Below are 24568 nucleotides of genomic sequence, written 5' to 3' on the forward strand. Positions count from 1 at the left end.
AAAACAAAATCATTAGGCTATTCAACTAGAACCAACCCAATAATTAGCAGCTTTGTTAAAAGATAAATTCCATACAAGCCATGGATCTGATCCTCTCCTATTACGTGTAACCTTATATAAACTCATGTAAACCTTAGAGTTGTGAATATGGCACAATTCCCAGTAGGAAGGAAGCATCTGGTAGTGAATGAGGGTGGACAGGAGGAAAGGTACTTACTACAATAGCCACAACTCTCTTTAATATGGCAATGACAAAAATCCTAATGGGATAATGGAAGCTGAAGGGATTAAGAATATCCAGTTCTGGGTTAGTTTAAATACAAATTGAATCAACTGCTTACATGAAATTTGTTTTCAAATGTGACACAAAGAAGAAAATGCAGAATCCATTTCTTTTCTACTTAGTATCAAAAATACCTTGAAGCAAACCAGTTTTCTATAAAAGAAGACTAGATGATTTTAAGTTCTCTTCCATCTCTAAATCCATGGAGGTACTTAATTCTCTAGGATACAGAGTAAGCACTAATAAGCTACTTCTTAACTAGCAGAAATATCCAAGAAATCCAAGTACCCTGTTTTTTACTTGCTGATGATTTAAAGTTGAATTTAACCTTTCATGTTGTTTCTCATCATTCTTCTACCTTAAGTCAAAAAATTTCAATTTCTGTTCAAAATCAGTCACAGGTCTCTAATATGATTAAGTGTGTGTCTTGGTTTAGTTTGGAGAAAATATAATTTCCATTAGGCTATTTGAACAGAATCATCCCAATAGCTAACAGCTTTTATTAAGCCTTCAACCTTGTGATGATTGGATTATTAAAAATCAAAAGAACATTCCAATCCTTGGAAAAGAGTGTCACAAAATTGCACCAGAAACAAGTCACCCTTTATAAGGCTATCATAAATAGGGCACATATCTTTGAATGTTTTTTTCCAGTAGTGGTTTTTTTCCAGTGATGATTTTATGCTGAACTGTCCACTCATTCTCATCCAGTTTCCCATGCTATAAGTAGTAGGATGGGAAAAAGACAAACTGAGGTCATGGACATAGACTTTGACATCCACAGGACATGCTCTCATCAAGAGAGCTTACTAAAATCCACAGTATTTTATTTTCTCATTGTCATGGTACATCTTTTTAAAGGGTTCAAGTTTGATGTAAAGTTTAATAGTGATTTTGTTACATAAATGGCTTGTGTGTGATTTCATCTACTAATGCTGATTTCTATATTTGATTTTCAGGTGTAATGCACCTAAAAAAATAAAAGACAAAAATAATCTCAAGTCCAAGGATGGAACAGATTTACACTTATCAGAATCAACAGCAAACCCATCTCCATAAGCCTGGTGATCAAAAGCATGTTTAAATACCATTAGTTGAGTGGTCCTTGGAATTTAACAGGACCTCAAGATCTTTTCCTTCTTTAGAGCCTGATAAAACAAAGTAAAAGTGATATACTCAGCATGGGTGCTTCCACAAGACTCCAGCAACTATACTGCCATTAGCTAGATGACCAAGGGCTCTTTGCTTCACATATTCACAGTAGTTTAGACCATGGAAAACTGATTCAAACAAAACTTCATATTACCTGCCCTGATATACACCTGATGAACCTGCTGCTGCTGCTTCTTTTTAATTCGGGAATATTGTCGCTTCAGGGCATTGATGTCTGTCGTCATGCGCTCCATCATCATGCTGTTAAAGGCAGCATGGTACTCACTTCGACAGGAATCGATTGCTCCTGGGCTTAGCTCGGCAATGTTATTAGAGCCCAGACTCTGTTCTTCATTTGTATCTATAACCAGAAGAAAACAAAGAGAGAAAAAGGAAAAATAGTTAATGTGGGGAGCCTGGAGATCAATAGGAATAAAATGTGCTATGATCCTTAAAAAGGAAAGAGGAAGGGAAGGAGAAGAAAGAAGAAGGAAGAGGGGAAAAAAAAGGAGAAGGTTTTTTTAAAAGGAAAAACAAAATGTCAAATGCTGGAGAGGATATGGGAAAATTAGGACACTAATGCACTGTTGGTAAATCTATAAAGCTACAGAACTATGGAACTATGTCTAAAGGGCTCTTGAACTCTGCATATTCTTTGACTAAGCAATACAACTAGTAGGTCTATATCCCAAATAAATTTTTTATAAAGAAGAAAAAGACCTACATATTCAAAAATATTCTAACAACTCTTTACTGGTAGCAAAGAATTAGAAATTCAAGGTATGTCAATCAATTGGGGAATGACTAAACAAGTATGATTGTGATAGAATACTAATTGTGCTATAAGAAATGACAAGAAGGATGCTCTCAGAAAAACCTGGAAAGATTTATGTGAACTGATACAAAGTGAAGTGAGCAGAACCAGTAGAACATTGTATGCTGTGGGCCAGAACTCTGAATTTGAAACAAGGATTCTTACAAGGTGCTAATTCAATGGAATTGATAAAGACAGTGGTTGTTTAGCATGGTGCTTAATAAGTTCTCTAGTTCATAGAGATCACTATTGACTACAAAATAGAAAATTTTGATTATATCAAATTGAAAAGTTTTTATACAAACAAAACTAATGCAGGCAAGATTAGAAGGGAAACAATAAACTGGGAAAACATTTTTACAGTCAAAGGTTATGATAAAGGACTCATTTCCAAAATATATAGAGAATTGACTCTAATTTATAAGAAATCAAGCCATTCTCCAATTGATAAATGGTCAAAGGATATGAACAGACAATTTTCAGATGATGAAATTGAAACTATTACCACTCATATGAAAGTGTTCCAAATCACTATTGATCAAAGAAATGCAAATTAAGACAACTCTGAGATACCACTACATACCTGTCAGATTGGCCAGAATGACAGGGAAAGATAACGCAGAATGTTGGAGGGTGGGAAAACAGGGACACTGATACATTGTTGGTGGAACTGTGAACACATCCAGCCATTCTGGAGAGCAATTTAGAACTATGCCTAAAAAGTTATCAAACTGTGCATACCTTTTGATCCAGCAGTGTTTCTACTGGGCTTATACCCCAAAGAGATACTAAAGAAGGGAAAGGGACCTGTATGTGCCAAAATGTTTGTGGCAGCCCTGTTTGTAGTGGCCAGAAGCTAGAAAATGAATAGATGCCCATCAATTGGAGAATGGTTGGGTAAATTGTGGTATATGAATGTTATGGAATATTATTGTTCTGTAAGAAATGACCAGCAGGACAAATACAGAGAGGATTGGCGAGACTTACATGAACTGATGCTGAGTGAATTGAGCAGAACCAGGAGATCATTATATACACCTCAACAACGATATTGTATGAGGATGTATTCTGATGGAAGTGGATTTCTTCAACAAAGAGAAGATCTAACTTAGTTTCAATTGATCAAGGATGGACAGAAGCAGCTACACCCAAAGAAAGAACACTAGGAAATGAATGTAAACTGCTTGCATTTTTGTTCTTCTTCCCAGGTTATTTATACCTTCTAAATCCTATTCTCCCTGAGCAACAAGAGAACTGTTCGGTTCTACACACATATATTGTATCCAAGATCTACTGTAACCTATTTAACATGTATAGGACTGCTTGCCATCTGGGGGAGAGGGTGGAGGGAGGGAGGGGAAAAATCAGAACAGAAGTGGGTGCAAGGGATAATGTAAAAATTACCCTGGCATGGGTTCTTGTCAATAAAAAGTTATTTTTAAAAAAATAAATAAATAAGTTCTCTAGTTCAGTACATGTACTTAGTACTCAATAATAGTTCCACAAGATTCACACCTATGATAAGAGAGCATATAAGCTCAGACAAACTCAGGGAGAGACAGAATTAGGGAAGACAGAGACCGTGGTGGTGGTCCTCCTGCCTCCCCCACAGAAACCAAGATACATTCTGGAGGACCTCAAGAAATCTGGCCCCAGCCCCAGGCAAAGAGATAATAAAGGATTTGGACTTCAACACTCCCACCCACCACCCACCCTCTACCCCACCCCCCCCAGCCCACTCACTCTTCTGGTGATTATTGAACTGAAACAAAGGCTGCTCCCAGACACTCCAAGGAAATCAAACCAAGGAGAACATTACAATTGTACATTGTAACAGCAATATTTTTACTAAACATCTTTGAGTGTTTTATCTATTCTCAGTAATACAATAATCCAAGAAAATACTGAAGGACTTATGATGTAAAATGCTATCCATCTTCAGAAAAAAGAACTGATGGAGTCTGCATGTAATTGAAGTATACTTTTTCTTTATTTCTTTATTTTTTTATTTTTCTTTTATTTTCTGTCTTTGTTTTCTTTCATAATATGACTAACAGAGATATATGCTTTTTGTGGTTACACATCTGTAATCTATGTCAGATTACTTCCCTTTTCAATTAGGAGAGGAGAAAAGGAAGGGAAAGAATTTGGAACTCAAAAAAATTTTTTAATAATTGTTAATTGTTTTTACATGTAATTGAGATTTATACTCTTTGACCCAGCAATACTACTTGGTCTGTTTCCAAAAATGATAAGGGAAAAAGAAAAATAATCTAATGTTTTAAAAGTTTCAAGCACCTCTCTTTGTAGTGGCAAAGAATTGGAAATTGCAGGAATGCCCATCAATTGGGGAATAGCTGAAAAAGTTGTGAATGTGATGGAATACCATTCTGCTATAAAAAAATGATGAACTCAATGATTTTAGAAAAACATGGAAAGACTTGCATAAAATAATGAAGAGCAAAATAAGCAGAACCAATAACATTATATATGATAATAATAATTGTTTTTTAAAACAACTTTGAACAAATAGGTTATTTTGACTATTATAAAGGCCATATGAAGAAAGAAGCTAACTGCATCTTGAGAAAGAACTGATAAATATAAGTATGTATAGAATAATTATATGTATATCTATTTATGTCTAATGGTAACAATCTCTAGGGCAAGGGAGGAAGGGAAGAGGAATAAAAAGAAAAAAAAGAAATTTATATGATAATATTTTTTGTAGATTTGAAAGTAATAGAAAGTCGCACATAGTAGCTTTGAAGTTTTATGAGCAATCATGTTTTTTATTGTACTCTATGTTATGGTAGTGCTTGTATTATTTCACAAATTAATTTTTTTTTTACATTTAGCAGAGGTGGGGAGAAAGATGAGATGATTCCTAGGTAGATTAGAAGCAGAAACATGTGCTGGAGTTAAATGGCACAGGAACTGCTTATTATATTTTTCAGTGGGAGCATTTGAAAATCAGAAATTAACAAATGCTACAAATCAGGACCTTATACATTACTTTATTAATTATCTAGACTTAAGAAAATAATGGAGAAGATGTAAATAATACTATTAAATTTAAAAGTTGGTGTATGTCCTTTTTTTCTCTTGAAGAACCAATCATTATACTCTTACCAACCTACCCCTAATAGGAGGGTTAAAGGAAAACTGTCCTTTTTTAGATTAAGGAGATTTAAACAAATTCAGAAGTTAAAGTGTTGGACTCAAAGTCAGGAAGACTGACTTCAAATTTTACTTCAGACTTCAAAATCTACTTCAGATTCTAACTATAGTTAGAAGCTATATAACCCTGGACAAGAAGTCATTTAATTTCTCTAAGGGGACAGATACAAATAAGTGTTGATGGTGGAAAGAAGAGATATTTGCAAAAGTCACTGTGGAGAATGATTAGTGTAAATCAGACCATTTTGAAAGTAACAAGTTGAATTCATTATATATCTTTTTAATAAAGCAAGTTAAATGTAATCAAACTATAGTTACACATAAAATCTTTTTCTGTGCTACTTTTTTGTGTTTAAGAAAAAATTAATTTTAAAAAGTCTTAAAGACACCTCAAAGAATGAGATAGGATCAAAGAACACCAGGAAAGAAAGATCACTGAGCAGCAATGAGGGCTCAGCTGGGGTTATGTATTTTTATGCATTTTTAATGAGTGGAATCAGTTCACTTTCATTATTTTCTCTGATTATGCTCAGAAACCCTGAGAAATGTTCTTCATCTTTACACAGCATCTCCCTTGTTCTAGAATATGCCACATCTGATCTCTGAAGATGACAACTTTTCCGAACAGAGATTCCCAGGAATAAGCCTACTATCAAGAGACCCAAGGGAGAACGCCAGGTTCCTCAATCCTGCCCCTCTGAGCTGTACCTGGAATGTGCCCCTCCATTCTCCCCTCATGATCTTTCTATTGCTTGAATAAGGATGTCTCAGCTCCTTTTCTTTTGAATGATACTTTTATAGGCCCTGGCCAGCTGCAGCCCTGGGCAAAATAGCTGAGACAAACAGCCCCCACCTCACCTACAGTCCTCAGGAGGCTCCAGCATGTTCCATACCAATTGTGTTCTTTTTCAATCTTTGCACTTCAGTGAGTTTCCCTCCTTCCATACTATACAAATAGAATACCAGAATTGCTGCTAAAAGCAATCTGATTTTACAAAGAACAAGTCTAATTCAGGCCAACCTCATTTCCTTGTCTACTATAATTATTTGATTGTTATACTGGGTAAATGGCAAAGACGGTATCTGGACTTCTGCAAAGTACATGTCAAAGTCTTCTATGATGTCCTTACAGATAAGATGGAGAAATTCGGGTCCTAGTGGTAATGGATGAGTTTTCAGTACTTTAGACAACAATATATCCAAGAGAGTTTAAACCATCCCCCGAGTTTGCTTTGTTAATGTGCCTTTCCCCCAGCAGCTACTTATCTGCAAAAGAGAACAGAAGAGCCTTTGTGCAGCTCTAGAACATATTAGTTGTTACTGAGCAAATAACCATCACCTGGTTGAGTCTATAGTTGAGGAATTAAAACTGGGCGGTGTATGGCATGCTAACCATAAGAAATAGTAGAGTTTCCCACAGAGTTTTCCAAGTATAGTATTGCTGGCCATGGAAAGTAGAGTGAACGAAAAAGATTAAACTCAAGAATGTTATATAACTGTGAGGATTAGAGCTTGGTATCTCATACTTGTAACAGTTTTATTTTTCTGGATTTTTTAATGAGAAGAGGAGGAAGTGAGAAAGGGAAAATATAGACCTAAAAATAAAATTGAATCTAAATAATGAATAAAAAAATAAGGAGTCTGGTATCTGTGGCTGAGAATCTCTACTTGGGGAGCCAAGACTGAGGGAACAAGACAGGATAATATAAGGGGAAGTTTTGGCTGGTTCCAGGCAAAGGTTTCAGCGTATTCCCAAACTAAAATAGCATAGCATTGTTTTTTATTCCCTAAAGGAAAAAATAGTGGAGAATTTCAGCTGAGCCAGAAGTTTGAGACAGCATCCTATGACTAAGCACCCAACCAGCGACTGATGGAGATGTGTCCAACAGGACAACAACCAATGGAGCCATGTCTGAGTAGCACTGAACAGATTATGAAACCACCAGGGGGCAGCACAATATCACTACTATACCACATGTTCCTGCATATGTCCATTTTTCCCCACTATGTATTTGTGGGGAAATATGCCCAGATTATGGGAGAATTTATTGGTAGAAGCTTTTTTTTTATCATGCGAATTTATTAAATTTGTTTGCTTTAAACTATTCATGGTACTCTGGCTGATCATTTATACTTAATACTTAAGCATAGACTTATGAACTATGGTTTTATGATATGAAGATCCACAAATTATCTTGAACCTGGGGGAGCCATTTCTATCTCCCCCTAGAGGATCCATGAGTTGGGAGTTACTTCTGTTAAATTGGGGGCAGGTAATTTCAAAAGAATAAATGTAAGCTATCAAGAATAATATGAAATAATGTTCCAAATAACTGATAATAAGATAAATGTAAATTGAAGTAATTGAGGTTTCACTTAACTATGCTAATCCATGGGCTCAGCCAACATGAGGACATATAAAAATGTTAAGCGTAGAGGAATACAAATGAACTGATGACAGGGCTGTGAATCGGTGTAACCATTCTGTAAAACAATGTGGGATTATAACAATAAATCTCTAAATTATTCACAATCCTAGACCCAAAAAATACTGCTACTATAAACATACCCCAAGGGGCACATGGGCATTGGGAAATGTTTCATATATACAAACATATAAATATGAGTGTATGTATGTATGTGTGTGTGTTGCATGCAGTGTGAACCAAAAATCTTAGTGCAGTTTTTTGGGTTTTTGGTTTTTTTTTGGTTTTTTAGATTAATAAAAGAGCTTTATTGTGGGTTTGGAAGTAAGGAGATAGGTGAAAGTAGAGATAAGAAGGGCACCGGACAGAGGGTCCAGTGGACAGAAAGTACTGATATGCCAGGCGTAAAGCTGCCATGTTTGGGACTTTTGCCAAGAGGGGGTCCCAGTGTGGCCCTTTTATAATGAGAGAGAAGTAAGGAAATAGGTGAAGGTAGAGATAAGAAGGGCACCAGACAGAGGGTCCAGTGGACAGAAGGTCCTGACATGGCTAGCATGTTTGAGACCTCTGCCCTTAGTGCAGTTTTAAGTTTCACTAAGATTTTAGGAAGATAATATACTGCACAAACACATATATGTGTGTGTATACATATAAAAAGCTAATATCTGTGTGTCTACATCTGGGATGGGACAAAGAACTGGAAAAATAGGTCCTCTTAAATTAGTGAATGAATAAATTAAAGTGTATGAACATAATGATACTGTACTGTAAGAAATAATGAATACAAAGAATTCATAGAAACTTGGGGAAATTTGTATGAATTGATATAGGTTAGAGGATGCAAAAAAAACTATATTCTATACAATGACCTAAAAATGTAAAAACAACACTGAAAAGCTTCATTGCAGGAACCACTCATAACTTCAGAGGATTGATGGTGACGTTTACCTCTTGCTTCTCAGCATACATTTTCAGACATGGCCAATTTTAATTATTTTTACTTGTTAAAGAAAGGGTTCTTTTGGGGAATGGGGTGATGGAAATGAGAGAGATACAGAGAAAATAATACCAGAAAAACATTTCAAAAGGAAAACATAGTGATAATTGATAAATTGATAAAATTTATAGTGATAATTGGATGTTATAAAGCATATCATACCTGATAATTAGTTTAATAGCAATTAAATTAAAAATCATGGCAGAGGGCCACTTGTTAATTTCACTCTGTCACAAATGTGCTCAATGTTCATTGCATCTCTGGCAAGGGAAAACAAAAACAAAAAAAGAGGGGGCTGAGCAAGATGACCTATAAACTCCATTTTGGTTCTAAATCTATGGTTATCCATGGATCTCTGATCTTAATGAAACTGTAACTCTCTGGGGGAAGGTCTCTAAAGGAATGCCTTGTCCTTGGATCTATATGAATAAACATTTTTATCGGTGACTTAAAGGAAAACTAAATGATAGCTAAGAACCATTCCAGTTCTAACAAGGATTTTGTTGGAGGTGCCAGGATTATGAATAGAAGGAGTAAAGAGAGAAGAGGAAATAGAAATAGCAAATGCAGACAACTTTGCAAGGAATTTGGCTAAGAATGGGCAGAGAGGTTTAAGGCAATAGTTTGAGGAGATGATAGGGTCCAGTGAAGGTTTTTTAAAGATAATAACATTCTGGCACTTTTGAAGGCAGTAAGGAAGGAACCAGGTGAGATAGGTTGAAAACTGAGAGAGAGGATGATTGAAGATAAAATATGTAGGAGAAGACAGAAGTAAGATCCAGATCATATACAGACACTTTGGCTTTGACAGCGAGAAGGATCACCTCTTCACCAAAGACTGAGTAAAGGAAGGGACATGTCCCTCTAAATGAAAGGGGGTGAAGGAGAAAGACCAGCAAAGGTGGTGGAAAAGCAAAAAGAAGTACAGCTGTGTCATTACTCACAACTGCTCCACAAAGACTTGAAAATGCTTAAGATCAAGTCTTAATCAAAAAATCAAAAATAAAATGATTGGGCATCATTTTTTTGGTCCATATATCTAGGGAAACTGACAGAGAGGACTGTGGACAGTGGAAAAGGAGCCTAGCCAAGGTATAAAATCTCTGAGCTTTCTAACACAGGAATCAAACAAGGGTTGGTCTTCTTGATTTAATGAACAAAGGCAAGAAGGGGCCACAAATTTGATACAGATTAGCCTGACTTTGTACAAAGGTAAAAAGTCCTGGTAGCTCTCTGTAGGGGTAGGCTGGAGATTCCATGCAGACTGAGGAAAGGATCTGCACCTAAGGGAGTGAGATAAAAGGTACAAATGAGGAAACTGAGAAGAGGGCATTAAATGACTTTCCCAGTCCACACAGCTAAGAAGAACTTGAAGCAAGCTGATTCCAAATTCATCCTTCTATCCACTGCACCACCGAGATACTTTTATCTTCTTTCTGACCCACTTTGAAAATGAATACTATCTCAGAAATTGAGCAATTGTTCTGTCTCTGAAAAAAAAGAAACAGTCTAAGTTTTCCAAGGTTTTTTATGCTTGTCATAAGAAAGTAAGTCTCCTTTCTGAGTTTCCTATTATACTTCCTTTTTTTGTTGTTGTTCCACGCAGGCCTGATAGGAAGAGACAAAATTATAATTTTGTATTTACAAAATTATAAAAAATTTAAGGTATTCTCTGTTCCAGTCAAACTGACCTGGCCAGCTGCTTCTAGCACATAACACTCCTCCTGGCTCAATGTCTTCCTACAAGTGGTCCCCTTAGTTCAGAATGTTGTCTCCTCCCCTCACCTTATTTATAGGAGTTTCTCCTTCCTTCATAGCTCAATTGTAACTTTTACTAATCTCATTGTTAATACTTCTTCCTGCCTCTTAAAATTGCATTGAATTACATTTTCATGTGCTTTGTATTTATTTTTTTGCATGTACGTTTTTAACCCACCACTACCACCCCCCTATAGAAAGTAAATTCCCTGAAAGTAGGACCAGATGCATTGTAATCTTTCAGGACTTCTAAAATTTTTCCACTTGTGACCCCTTTTCACCTGAGAAATTTTTATATGGCTCCAGATGTATAGATATATAAAAAGGTATACAAATCTAATATTTACTGATATTGAGTCATAATTTTGTGATCCCCCACATTGACCCACAATTTAAGAAGCTTCGCTATATATCTCTGTTGCTTAGCACAGTGTCTTGAAGAGAGTGGATAATTAATAAGTATTTATTGATATATGTTTTGCACATAGTGGATGTTTAATAAAAACTTGAATTGAATTGAATATAGATGCTAATGAGAAATTCTTGAGTGCACAAAGGCCTGAAGCAAGATTCACCCATGTTTCAGAGGAAAACCAAACTTGGGCTTATCCTGGGCATTTCATCACAGAAAACTGAGAGAATGAATCTCTGAGGTGAAGAGAAGACAAGAACCTAGAGACACCAGAACATAGGACAAATATGATGACTCATTATAGCAGGCCTGCGGGAAATGAAGCAGTAGAAGGAGGAAGGGAAAGAAGATGAACAGGATTTGTCCCTCCATTCTCCAGCCTGCCACTGAAATCTTGCTTTTACCAGACCTAATGAAAGATAAGAAGCACTTATAACATGGAGGTGTATGGGGGGGGGAATAGCAGAAAGCAGTAGAGAAAAACAGGGAAGAAAAAAGGGAGAAAAATCATAAATGCTGACTGTGTAAAGACAAAAAGTTTCTTTAATCTATGTACTGCTTATCTGCTTGAAGGGTGTGGTGACAGGCTGTTTGTAGATAAGGAATAGTGTAACAAACATTCAGGAAGAACCTAATAGACAACTTATGGCATTACTAGTTAAGTAGCACCATAGTGTATAGAGCCCTGGGCTTGGAATCAGTCAAACCCCAACTCTATGAGTTCAAATCTAGCCTCAGACACATACGAACTGAGTGACCCAGAGCAAGTCACTTCACTGTTTACTTCAATTTCCTCATCTGTAAAGTGAACTTGAGAAGGAAATGGAAAACCACTCCAGTATCTTTGCCAAGAAAACCTAAAATGGAGTCATGAAGAGTCAGACATGACTGAACAACAAATAGATAAGCTGTATAAGGAAGGAAAAATCTCAGTTTCTTGAAGAGGAAAGAATTCTTAAAGTGCTGATCTCCCAGTCATTGAAACAGTTTCAATGAGGGCTAGTTAATCATCCATCAGAGATGGCATAGAAAAACATATTTTTTCCATTGAGAAAAGGCTCAACTAGATAAGTTCAAATCTCCTTTCTAGCTTCAAGATTCCATGAAACTAGGAGCAACTAAGTAGTTCAGTGGATAGAGCACCAGCACTGAAGTCAGGAGTACCTGAGATCAAATTTGGCCTTAGACACTTAATACTTCCTAGCTGTGTGACTGAGCAAGTCACTTAACCCAAATGCCTCAGCAAAAATAAATAAATAAGATTCCATGAAACTATTAAATAAATTTTTATCTTGCATTCCTATTATTTACAATGCAAAGAGATACTAAAATATTACATGATTAAAAGCAAGGTATTCCCATTCACTTTTTAAATCTATGCCCAGAATATTTAATATTGATATAAAAATGTGGGAACTGTAATAATGTGGCAAACTGAATGTAAATTAATGAATTTTATTTTGATTATAAATTCCTATATTCTCTTTGTAAACTAACAAACTAAATAATAAGCAAATAGGAAATTAATTATGTATATCTATCTAGATCTTAGCTCAGAAGGGATTTCATTTACACCTATCTTCCCCTCTTGTTCAAATCAACCCCATCCCTACCTACTTTCCTACTTTTTTATGTTCCAAGCTTGCAAATTTTAACCCTTTTGTCTGCTACTTCCCACCACATACCCCCTAAAAATAAGAAAATGTAATTTTTATCAAATCTTATTATTTTACATTTCATCAAAACAGATCTATCTTCTTTGTGGACATTGGCTCTTACATTATTGGGGACCAAATGAAGATATTTTTAGAAAGCTTTTTTCAGGTAGCAACTAGACCAGCAAAATGAACCAATTATAGGAAACCCGCCCATAACAACCAACTCTCCGGAAAAAATTGCACACAGAACATACTTTTGAAGTATATCTATATTAGCATTTTCTCTATTATTTTCTTAAATCTAGACAATCAACAAAATAATAAGCTGTGATTGGTATCATTTACCTATTTCCAAGATATAAATGCTCACACTGAAAATTTAACACATTTGGCTCTCAATTGTTATTTTGAGCTGTCTTCAATATTGGTTCATTCAATTGACTCAGAACATTATAATAATATAAAACACATTAAAATGAGATTCTGTCTACCTTTAACTTGCTTTTGATATTTCTGTAGTTCTGGGGCCAAGAATCCACTGAAAGGTCCAAGACATCCAACTGCATTGACAATAGCATCCTCCTCATCTAAATCATTCTCTTCATCACTGTCTCTGTTCCTGCCAAGCCGTCTGGGAGAGATTAAAAAAAAATGTTAAGAGTATGGTTGATGTTTTAAAGAACATACTGACCTAAAAACGTGACAGATGTAATAATGTGGCAAACAATGATAAAAATTAATGAGCTTTATTTTGATTATAAAGTCCTATGTTCTCTCTGGAAACTAAAAATAAGCAAATAGGAAACTAATTGTATATATATGCCTATTTAGATCTTGGCTCAGAATGGATCCTATTTATATCTGTCTTCCCCTCCTGTCCATCCCAATCCCACTCCTATCCATTTTTCTTGTCATTTATGTCTCAAACTTGCAAATTTTAACCTTCTTTGGATTTTTTGGTTTTTTGTTTTTTTTGTTTTTTTGCTGAGGCAATTAGGATTAAGTGACTTGCCCAGGTCACATCGCTAGTAAGTGTTAAGTGTCTAAGGCTGCATTTGAACTCAGGTCCTCATGACTTCAGGACTGGAATTCTATCTACTGTGCCATCCAGAAGCCCCTTAAAGATCATGCTTTTAACTGGTTGCCAATTTCCCCCTACAAATCATGTTTGGAAACAACATCAAACCATAACAATTTGCTCTGAGATTCTCTCTTAAAATTACATGGAAAGCCTACAAAAAAGGAAGGGGTTTCTGATTCTCTATATGATGTTATTCCTATAATATTGTCATAAATCGATGTTTCATTAGTAACATTCAATTCAGTTCAACTCAGATTTACTAAGTGCTGACAATATGCATATCAGTTATAGACACAAAGATAAAAAACTAACTTCTCCACTTCAAGGATTTCACATTCTAAATGAAGGCAATGGCATCTTTAGTCCTTTAAAAAACACACACTTACCCAGAAACTGAAGTGGGTTTGACTGGGAATGGAGTAATATTGTAGGTGTATTTCTCCCTTAGCTCTGCCAATTGAGGAAAAGGAAACTGGGCCATGGAATAAACAGTCTGAAAAAAGAGAAATGTTAGTTTGGCAGTGTTAGCTTTAAGTGGCTGTTCATTGATCCTACAGAGTTGTTGAAGATGTTTTGCAAAAAGGGACACTTCTTCTCATGTGAAGGGTGGTGAGGAAATCTTATATTTTCAGAGGTAAGCAGTCTTTTCATTCTTCTTTTTTGCATGGGTAAGTAGTCATTTTTCTTAGGTACTCAGTCATTTTTCATAGGGCAGGCATTTTCATAGATTTAGAGCCAGGAGCTCTGGACTCAATCAGAATTCAAACCTATCTTCTGGACCCCACTCTATTCTTTCCATTACATTATGTTGATGAAAAACACAAAGTCATCAATAGTGCTCAGGCATCCCCACCACATAAAAGGTGGCATTCCCTGCTTTTTTCTAATTTAGTCAAAAGATAAGAGTGGGGGGGGGGGGAGAGCAACAAAAAATAGACATCCAAGATCAGAGTTTTGGGTAAACATTAAGTCTGGTGGATGACCTTGTGATTGAATAAATGCAGGGATTTTTTTCCCCTATACATATCACCTTTTCCCAAGGGTGTGAATGAGTTTTGAAGGAAGTTGTTAATTGCTCATTTCAGAGAACAAAAAAAGTGTGAGAAACAAAAAAAGGTGGAAACCATGAGCTGTTAGTGAAATGTCTAAATATATATTTTAAAAAGCCATTTGGGATCCTTCCCCCCCCCCCCCCCCCAGAGTACTGAATTCAACATCACTGAAAGAAAGAGTTCAAGTGGGAGCTAGATGAGATTGAAAAAATGAAAAAAAAAAAAAAGTTGATATCTAGTAAGTACAGTCAATGATATATTTTTTTCCATTGGGATCTATGTACCTATTTCAGCAATGATGATCATTAAAAACAAATATTATATAAAATAAGGCAAATTCAGAATCCAATCTTCAAAAATCCCTGTATTAACACAAAAGGGTCAAATGAATATTTTCAAAATTAATGAAGTATATTCTATCATTGCTTTTGCTAAAAAGTATTGATAATTATTTTAGTGGCAACAAAAAGGTTTTTTATATTGTTAACAAATCAAGTTAAACTGTTCATTTCATCCTTATTTCAGTTTCTAAAAGTTATTTTGTGTATCTTTTATGACATACATTAATACATTAACACAGTAATTACATGTGAAAACATACATATCTTTACACATATATATACAAAGAGAAATACATGCTCCAGAAATTTTTATTTATATTAATGTATTGCACAAAGTTTAGAGGTCAATGTTCTAACTGATCTCAACTTTTAATTGTATTTCTTTATTTTTCTTTTCTGAGACAACTACTAATATTTGGTAAATCTATGATGATGCTTCTTCCCTCAGCTTCTCAGGGAATTTATTCAGCAAAGTGATTCAAACATATTGATGCCCAAACTAGTCTTTGAAGCTTCTACCAAACAATATCAAATATCTCTAAGGCTTCAGAAAATCTGCCTAGGCAATACTAGAATGGCACAGACCATTTATAAACAAGAGGGAGCATAGAATAATGGAAAACAGTGAGCCCAAAGTCAAGAAAACCTGGGCTCCCATCCCATCTCTGACACGTCCCCACTGTGTGACCAAAGATGAGATATCACAACCTCTCAGAGCTTTAGTTTCTTCATCCATTAAATGGGGACAATATCCTTAGTGCCTACTTCATAGTTTTGTTATTTCATAAATCAGAAAGTATACATAAGGCACTTTTCAAAAGACACCATATAAATATCATGTATTATCATGTATTCTTTTGCCTCACAGAATTACAGAGTTTTATAGCAATAAGGAATATCAGTGACCATCTATTCCAAAATTCATACAGAAATAAACACAACAAGGGTCCCTAAATGAAAGTTCACCAACCCCCAAAGTGGTTCATGAACAGATTTCAGGGAGTCCATGAATTTGAATGGAAAAAAATTTACATCCTAATTTCAACATAATTGGTTTCCTCTATAATCCTGCGCATTTAAAGCTCCTCCTTAATAACAATAAATAAAATTTTATAGTAACATATATTTAATGACAAATACAAAATCCCATGTTTTTAAATACAAAGGATTCCCAGATCCCCGTTGTAAATACAACGGCTTCCCCAGAAAGCCAAAAGAATCCATGGCCAAAAAAGCATAATGACCTCTGCTACACAATATATTCAACAAATTGCTTTTGCGTAAAGATCTCCAAAATGAGGGACTCACTATCTTTCTAGGCAGAACTTAACCTTTGTATAATTGTAATGGATAGAAAGCTTTTCCTTGTAGCAAATTTAAATCTCCCTCTTCACAATTTTCATCAATTGCTCCTACTTGTGCCTTTTGAGGCCAAAAAGAACAAATCATGGGGGAAAGCTTCCACATGGTTTCAAGTACTTTTCAAACCTTTCAAGTACTTTTAAGTACTCTTTGTGCAAACCACTTTCAATAAATTCTCATAGTGCATGGACTCAAATTCCTTCCCCATTTTGGTTTTCTCCCACTGAATCTGTATCAAAGTCAGCAACCTTCTAATTAGAAGTCAAAAAGGATTTCAAGTGGAAAAAAGAGTGTTATAATAATTTTACCTTAATTTGTATACTGTTTTATTGTTATGAGCATATCTGCATATATGTCATTTGACTTTTACAAAGTCCTTGTGATTTCATTGGACACATCTATGCCTGGAGGGTAGGGCAAGTCAATATTATGCTGATCTTTATCAATAAAAGGGGAAGGAAATAGCTAGAATAGGTAGATGGCAAGAATTAGAACATTGAGGGCTAATATGGAGAATGCAAGGGATGTGGCTGTCAGGGAATTGTGATGCTCTATAATTTAATGCTTTAAATCTAACCAAAAAATTAAACATGGCTACAAAACTGCATCTACCAAGTCCCTTGGCACATGACATAACTTTTCTAAATCCAAAGGACACAAATGCTTTCCAGATAATTCTCCCAATTCCCATGCAGGACAACTCAAATGAAGGCATCTAAAAGACTTGAAAAGGGCCAACTCTGGGTAGTTTTCCTTTTAAATCAGTCATACCATTTGGCTTCTTGATCTCTTAAACTTTCAAGTTAGTATAAGGATGGAATTAATTGATTTATCATTTTATTTCTCTTAAATGACAAGATGGCCAAAAAGTACCACTCACAGGCCATAGACTAAGTATGAAAAGTCTTTGCAAGGCATTTAATAAAAGAAAATTATGCCAGACAAGAAGTCCATTCCAAATGACCAAAGAATTTCCTACAAGTCTCTGAAAAACACATAAAAGCATAGAACTAGGGAGTTCCAAAAAGTGGCAAGCCAGGAGAGAGAACAATCCAGATTCTCAACTGATAATCTTGAAGATAAACATACCAGTGGGGCAATGTTATGTAATTATAAATTTATAGAATTACTTTTGATTTCTCAAGGTTACCCCCACAATTCTGTGAGAAAAATGAAACCTTGCTCAGGAACCTGAGACTCAAATTCTTACATTGGAAAATGGGATAAGGATACTCAGAACTTACACGGGCTACATGAGAAAACAAAGTATAATACCAAAATACATCCAAAAATAATCATAACTAGAATATTTATAGTATTTTGTATTTTTCAAGCAATTCAAATATGCTACCTCATTTTCTCTTCAGAATTATTATCCCCAAGAAAATGAGATACAGAAAAGTCTTAAATAGTTTGCCCATGGGCATATCCAGGAGGAGAGGCTGGATCTCTTGCTTCCTAACTCAGTATTTTTCCATTATACCATATGTCTTCTCCAATCCATGATATGTCATATTATTTACTCTGAACACTCTCATTTCTTTCATGTTTGTTTAAGGCTGAACAGTATCTGTATGATATTTAAATATTCTTTGGTATAGCCCAACAGCCAAAAGGCAGATGGCTTTGAGGGGAAAAAAGAAGAATAAAAATCTGCTAAATGCTTCCCACTTTGTAAAACATTCTCATCCCTAAAGGAAGTGAGTTCTTTTATATCTTCATTTTAAAAGAAAAAAGGATCAAATCCTGGCATTTTGATGACTGTGTGTCAATTATTTCTTGTGGATTGATACTAGATAGTAAATATAATGTATTCTAGATTTTACCAATGATCTCAGAGCCAAAGCATTACTGAATCTCAGAGTGGGACTATCTCAGATGCTGCCTCGTCCAATTTAACTCCTGATGCAGAGATTCCCAACAAAGCATCACTGATAAATGCCTAACCTGTCTCTATTTCAATATTTTGATGAAGGAGAACTCTCTGCTTTGTAAAGCATCCTGTTCTCTTGTTAGACAACTTGTTTTATTTTATTGAACCAAAACCTGCCTCCTGAAATTTCCTTCTATTATTTGGAATTCTGCCCTCTGAGACTAAAGACTAATCCAATTCTATTTTCTCACATTCCAGCCTCTCAGATATCTGAAGCCACAATCTGTTTGCCTAAAAATTCTCTTTCTTCCAGACAAAACATCATCAATTCCCTTGACACCTCCTCATATGAATTTGAGACCCCTTCACAATGCTAAGTACCCTCCTTAAGTTGTTCTGTAGTATGTTAATATCTCTCTAAAATATGGCTCAAAGAATTTTATGTAATATTCCTGGTATGGTTCAAACATCACTTGTACAGGATGACAATTCCCTCCCTCAATTAGAAGATTTTATTTCTATTTGGACTGGATCTTCGATTTCATTAGTATAGGGTGTTCCCATGAAAGAAATTCCCTCTACCAAAGCAGATCAGCAACTGTTCTGCAATTTAAAGAATTGCTTGGGAGCACAGCTGGGTGGTGCAGTGGATAAAGCGCCAATCCTAGAGTCAGAAGGATGTGAGTTCAAACACTGCCTTAGACACTTGACATTAGCTGTGTGACTCTGGGCAAGTCACTTAACCCTAATGGCCTCACAAAAAAATTAAAGGATTGCTTGGGACACTGAAAGGCTAAGCAACTTGCCCATTTTAATATATCCACCATGTATCACAGTCTTCCTAATTCTGAAGCGGATTTTGTAGCAACTATACTGGGAAAGTAACAAACTCTGTCTGCCTCAGTTTCTCATCTGTATAGTGAAAATAGTAATAATAGTACCTGTCAAAGCACCAGCCCTGAAGTCAGGAGGATCTGAGTTCAAATCTGCTTTCAGATACTTAACATTTCCTAGCTGTGTGACCCTGGATAAATCACTTGACTCCAATTGCCTCAGCAAAAAAAATAGTAATAATAATAGCACCTGTCTCCCAGGGTTGCTGTGAGGATCAAATGAGATAATGATTGTAAAGTATTTAGCACAGTGCCTGGCACAAAGGAGGCACTATATAAATGTCAGCTATTATTATTATTATTATCATGCTATATAGTCACTCACCTATGTCATTCATATACACAAATGATCAGTAACACAAGTATATTCCATCAAATACAATTAACAAGTTTCACAAAAATACATTATTATCTCCCCAAGATATCTCAGACTCAACACCTCTTAATAAGTACTCATTATTCTTTCCCCACCAAAGTTACTCCCATTCCAAGTTTCCCCATTACCATTAAAGACAAAATCATTCTTATGACCTTCCACAATCTCAGTGTTGTTCTGGATTCCTTCCTCTGCCTCCTGCCACATATCTAAGCAGCTGTCCAGTTGTATCCATTACCTTCACATTGCTTCCACATCCTTCACATCTGATTCCTTCTCTTTACTCACATAGCCACCACATTTGCATAAGTTTTCATCCCTTCTCACTTGGACTATTGCAATCACTCCTTAATTGGTCTTCCTACTTCAAATTTCTCCTGCTCTAATCCATTCTCCACACACTCACCAAAGTAATTTTCCTAAAGCACAGGTCTGATCATGTTATCCTTCCTTAACATCAGTAGGTATAAGTACCAGGTCTATATGCCAAAGAAATTTAAAACAAAAAGGGAAGGGATCTATGTGTACAAAAATATTTATAGCAGTTCTTTTAGTAGTGACAAAGAACTGAAAATTAATAGAATGTCATCAATTGGGAAATGACTGAATAAGTTTTTATATATTTGATGCAATGGGAAACTATTGTGCTACAAAAAAAATTACAAGAAGAATGCTCTAAGAAAAACCTAGAAAAACTTACATGAACTTATATAAAGTGAAATGAGTGGAACCAAAATAACATTGCATGTAGTCACAGCAATATTATACAACGATCAACTGTGAATGACTTAGATCTTCTCAGCAATACAATGATCCAAGATAATTCTGAAGAATTTATAATGAAAAATGTTATTCATTTTCAGAAAAAGAACTGTTGGAGTCTAAGTATAAATCAAAACATATTTTTCTTTATTTTTCTTGAGTTTTTGTTTGCATTTTTACATGATTAATATGGAAATATATAATGTTTTTCCTGACTTCACATATATAATAATAAGGTAAGAGGAAGGGCTGAGAGGAAAGGAGAAATTTGGAGCTTAAAAAACTTTTAAAATAAATGTTAAATATTATTTTACATGTAATTGAGGAAAAATAAGATAGTAAATATTAAGTTGATAGACAGATGGATATAGATGGACAAATTCCAGTGGCTTACTGTTTGCCTCCTGGAGAAAATATAAACTCATTTGTCTGGTACCTACTTGGCTCCAACCTACCTTCCTCCACTCTCCAGTCCAACAGAACTGGCCATCCCACTGTTCCTGTCACACAATACAACTGGAAAGATCAAGAAACAGTCCCTTTTGGAGATGGTACATGAGCTGCATGTTAAATAAGGCTAACAACTCTAGAAGATGGATATAAGAAAGGGCTGTGCTCTAGCTATGGAGAGTCTTTGCAGAGATACCCAAGTGGGAGATAAAATGCTAACCTGGCAAAATGAAAAAGTTTAAAATGTAGTCACCATATCTCAATCAGTTGTGTGTTTCAACTACAACAATTTCTATATAAGCATGCATTTATATTTTTTGACAATTTGTTTCTATTTAGGATTCTACTTTAAAAAAAAAAAAAAGCTCTCTATAAAGCACAAAAGAGAAACATCCACTGAAACAGATCTGCTGTTCTCTCCTCCCCTTTTCTGCTTACTCACCTGCATGAGTTCATTGCTTTCAATTAGATTGTCCTCTAGCATCTCCTGAGTCAGTCTTCCCATTGTACTGTAGAATTCATCAGCTGTTTCACAGAATTCTATCTGTCTGTATTGAAAAAAAAAATAAGCTCTTTCTGAAGTTCTTGTCATGCAGGTAAATAAACATTACCATAATATACACATCGTGTCACTGTTCTCCATGAGAGCCAACAAACTACAATAATATATGAAATGAACAAAAATACTGGCCTGCAATTTCTCTTGTTCCCTTTTGATGCATTGTAAATTATGAGAAGTGACATTTTATATAAGGTTTGTAAAATGTATTATAACCCCAATTTCATTAGATCTTCACAACAATCCTGTGAAGTAGGTATTTCTAGAAGAATTATTATCCCCATTTTGCAAGTGAGGAAACTGAGGTTTGATGAGCCTGATTGGTTACTAAGGGTCAAAGATGGTATGCAAATCCATGAGAATGTAGGAATTAAAACATAGAAGAAGAGAAAAATGAAAACTCACTGTTCCAATGGCATACACAAGGGATCACAAAAGTCTTTGATGCAGTTATAATTGATACTTAAACTTTCATAGCTTAAAACTATATAAGACTTTTGGGATCAGTTGTATTTTTGTGGTTGTCTATAACTTGGTAGGACCTCATTAAAAGTAAAAGTTTCTTCATTCTCCTCAAAGAAGGCAGTTCTAGTGCAGTTTAAAATCTTCTCCTTCTTCCAAAAAGAAGAGAATTCCAAAAATAAGAAGATCTCAAAGGTATTTCTATTTCCAAAAGCTAGATTAATGATTTTAGTAGACTCTTTAGTAGAAGATGGAACTACTCATGTATCCTTATCAGCATATGTATTTTTAGGGGCAACTCTATTGTTTCTCTTAAGTCATCTATATATATTCATATTCAAACTCCTTATGACCAACAACACATCTTTTCAAGACAGGCAGAGAAAAAAGTGTGATGAAGAAAACAAACCCTTTGTGGATTTACCAAGCTTATTCTTCTAGTAAGTTGCAAGTTAGAGGGATACAAATTTAATAAAAATATACAAAAACATTTAAAATATATATTACTCTTAGCTGCAATTACATCTCTTGAACTTTATAGTAATGCTCATAAGCAGTCCTATTATATCTATATCAATAATATATATAATAATTTATATTCTTTATAGATATTTCAGGCTTAATAACATTTATTTTAACAATGAGTTATGACTAAATTAAGTACTTGTATGAGATCTTATCTTGAATGGCAATTGGAATAAAATTTATATTGCCTCTTTTTTTTCTCTTCTATCATTAACATCCAAATACGTAAGCAAGCATGAATGATTAAACGTATCCTATGCCGGTTTGCTATTTTAATTCCCTGCAACCTCTCCACTGGAGTTCACTCCTTTTCCTACCCCAATCAGCACCTACCACAGGATCTGGCAGATAGTAGACATCTAACAAACACACTTGACTGCCTGATTCTCTTGGTGTGCCAGGAAGGAGGATTAGCATTTTTTTTTTTTTCGCCTCAATGATGCTTCCAGAGCAGTCATAAACCACTATTTCTCAGAAACCTCTCTTTTGTCTTAAAATTCTTGCAATCTATTTATTCACTCCTCCAGGTCACTCCCCTAACTTTCTCAATGATTTTACCAATAGACTTTCTCTCTATCTCATTCCTGGATAATACCCTAGTAGACCTGATCATTCATGTTGATGACCACCCCACAATTATATATAGTTCCTCAATTACAATGACTTTATTCTCCACCTCATTTTAGCCATGTACTTAGACCTTACAATTTCATGAAATAATCCCCAATGAAAAATCCCCATTTCCAAATGCCACTGTCTAATCATAATCTTATACCCTGTACCTCTTTCACTCATACTAAAGCAGCTTTTTCTATCATTGAGACTTCTAGTCCCCATCCCATTATCCAAATCAATCTTTCTTGTTCTGGCTTCACTTACTTCCATATCCATTATTGATTCTAAATCCATTTTGGTGATTCACTATCTACTATTCTAGGATCCTTCACTTTCTATTCTGGCTGACTGTGCTTTAGTGGCCATCCACATCTGATTTCTCTAATTCTGCTCTTACAGCACCAAATGTCACTTAAGAAAGCCACAAAATTAAACCAAGTTTATACAGCATTCCTTATACCCTACTTTTACTGGCTCCTCCTATCATTCCTTACAACTGTTGCAAACTTTTCATTCTCCTCAAATCATCAAATATGCCCTCACTGGGATTTAGAATAGATGATTTAGCCTAATACTCCACTAAGAATCTTGAGATCATCCAGTTGTACTCTTTCAACAACCTTTTACTACTCTCCCCCCAATTTTTTTTATTTTTTAATTAAAGCTTTTTTTTTATTTTCAAAACATATGCATGGATAATTTTTCAACATTGACCCCTGCAAAATCTTGTATTCTAATTCCCCCCTTTTCCCCATCCCCTCTCCTAGATGACTTGCCCCAATTTTTAAACCTCATTAGTTATTTTCCTTCTTTCCTCTAATCAAAGGAGATGATTCTACCCCTTATTAAGGCTAATTCAAAACCATTACTCCATTCCTTTTCTCTTTCTTCCATTTTCTCTTTCTTCCTCTAAAACTTGCTCCAAAAATCATGCCCCCTTCCTTAAATATTTTCAGTCTTTCCTCTAACTTTTTCCCTTTCCATATATTTAAAACTACTTCAGGTTCCCAGTACTTAAAAAACCTACCCTTAATCCTTCCAACCCTTCTTTCTTGGGGGGAAAAATAAAATTGTCCTTAAGAAATGTTTTTGTTTCCTTATCAGTTACAATCTCCTTAAACTTTTATTATTAAATCTCTGCATCTCTCCCATTCTATTGAAATTATTCTCTGAAAGGTCACCAAAAATCCCTCTAAATGTCAAATATAATTTTTCAGGCCTCCTCTCCTCACCCACTCTCTGCATCTTTTCACATGGTCAACAATCTCCTCATATTCAAAAACCTCTCTTCCTTTGATTTAAAATTCTTTTTGTTCTCTTAATCCCTTCCTTTGTCCCCTTTGATATTTTTTTATCTCCTGATATTTTAATATGAAGTGTTTTCCTAGGTTCTGTCTTAAGCTTTTTTCACTTTTCTCTATACTTTCTTCCTAAGAAATCTCACTCCTAGAGCTTCAACTTCTACCTTAAAGACTAAAATCTATATTATATAATCTTGACCTCTCTTCTCGGCCACAAACTCAGACTCATATTTTCA

The 24568-nt window shown here is 35.1% G+C and overlaps 1 protein-coding gene across 6 annotated transcripts in view; it reads right to left on the reverse strand.

Annotated features, from left to right (window-relative positions):
- Positions 1-24568, reverse strand: part of TBC1D30 (TBC1 domain family member 30) — a 120181-nt gene that overhangs the window by 3424 nt on the left and 92189 nt on the right. For 3 of the 6 annotated variants that reach the window (XM_031940891.1, XM_031940893.1, XM_031940892.1), the window contains 5 exons: positions 21313-21418; positions 14148-14254; positions 13172-13311; positions 1590-1796; positions 1372-1431 (listed from right to left, as the gene is read on the reverse strand). In XM_031940891.1, the coding sequence (XP_031796751.1) occupies positions 1372-1431; positions 1590-1796; positions 13172-13311; positions 14148-14254; positions 21313-21418 (620 nt within the window). The remainder of the gene's footprint in view (positions 1-1371; positions 1432-1589; positions 1797-13171; positions 13312-14147; positions 14255-21312; positions 21419-24568) is intronic. The other 3 variants (XM_031940890.1, XM_031940889.1, XM_012551587.3) reach the window with 1 other exon arrangement.

Source organism: Sarcophilus harrisii, chromosome 5 (assembly GCF_902635505.1).
Source record: "Sarcophilus harrisii chromosome 5, mSarHar1.11, whole genome shotgun sequence".
NCBI lineage: Eukaryota > Metazoa > Chordata > Mammalia > Dasyuromorphia > Dasyuridae > Sarcophilus > Sarcophilus harrisii.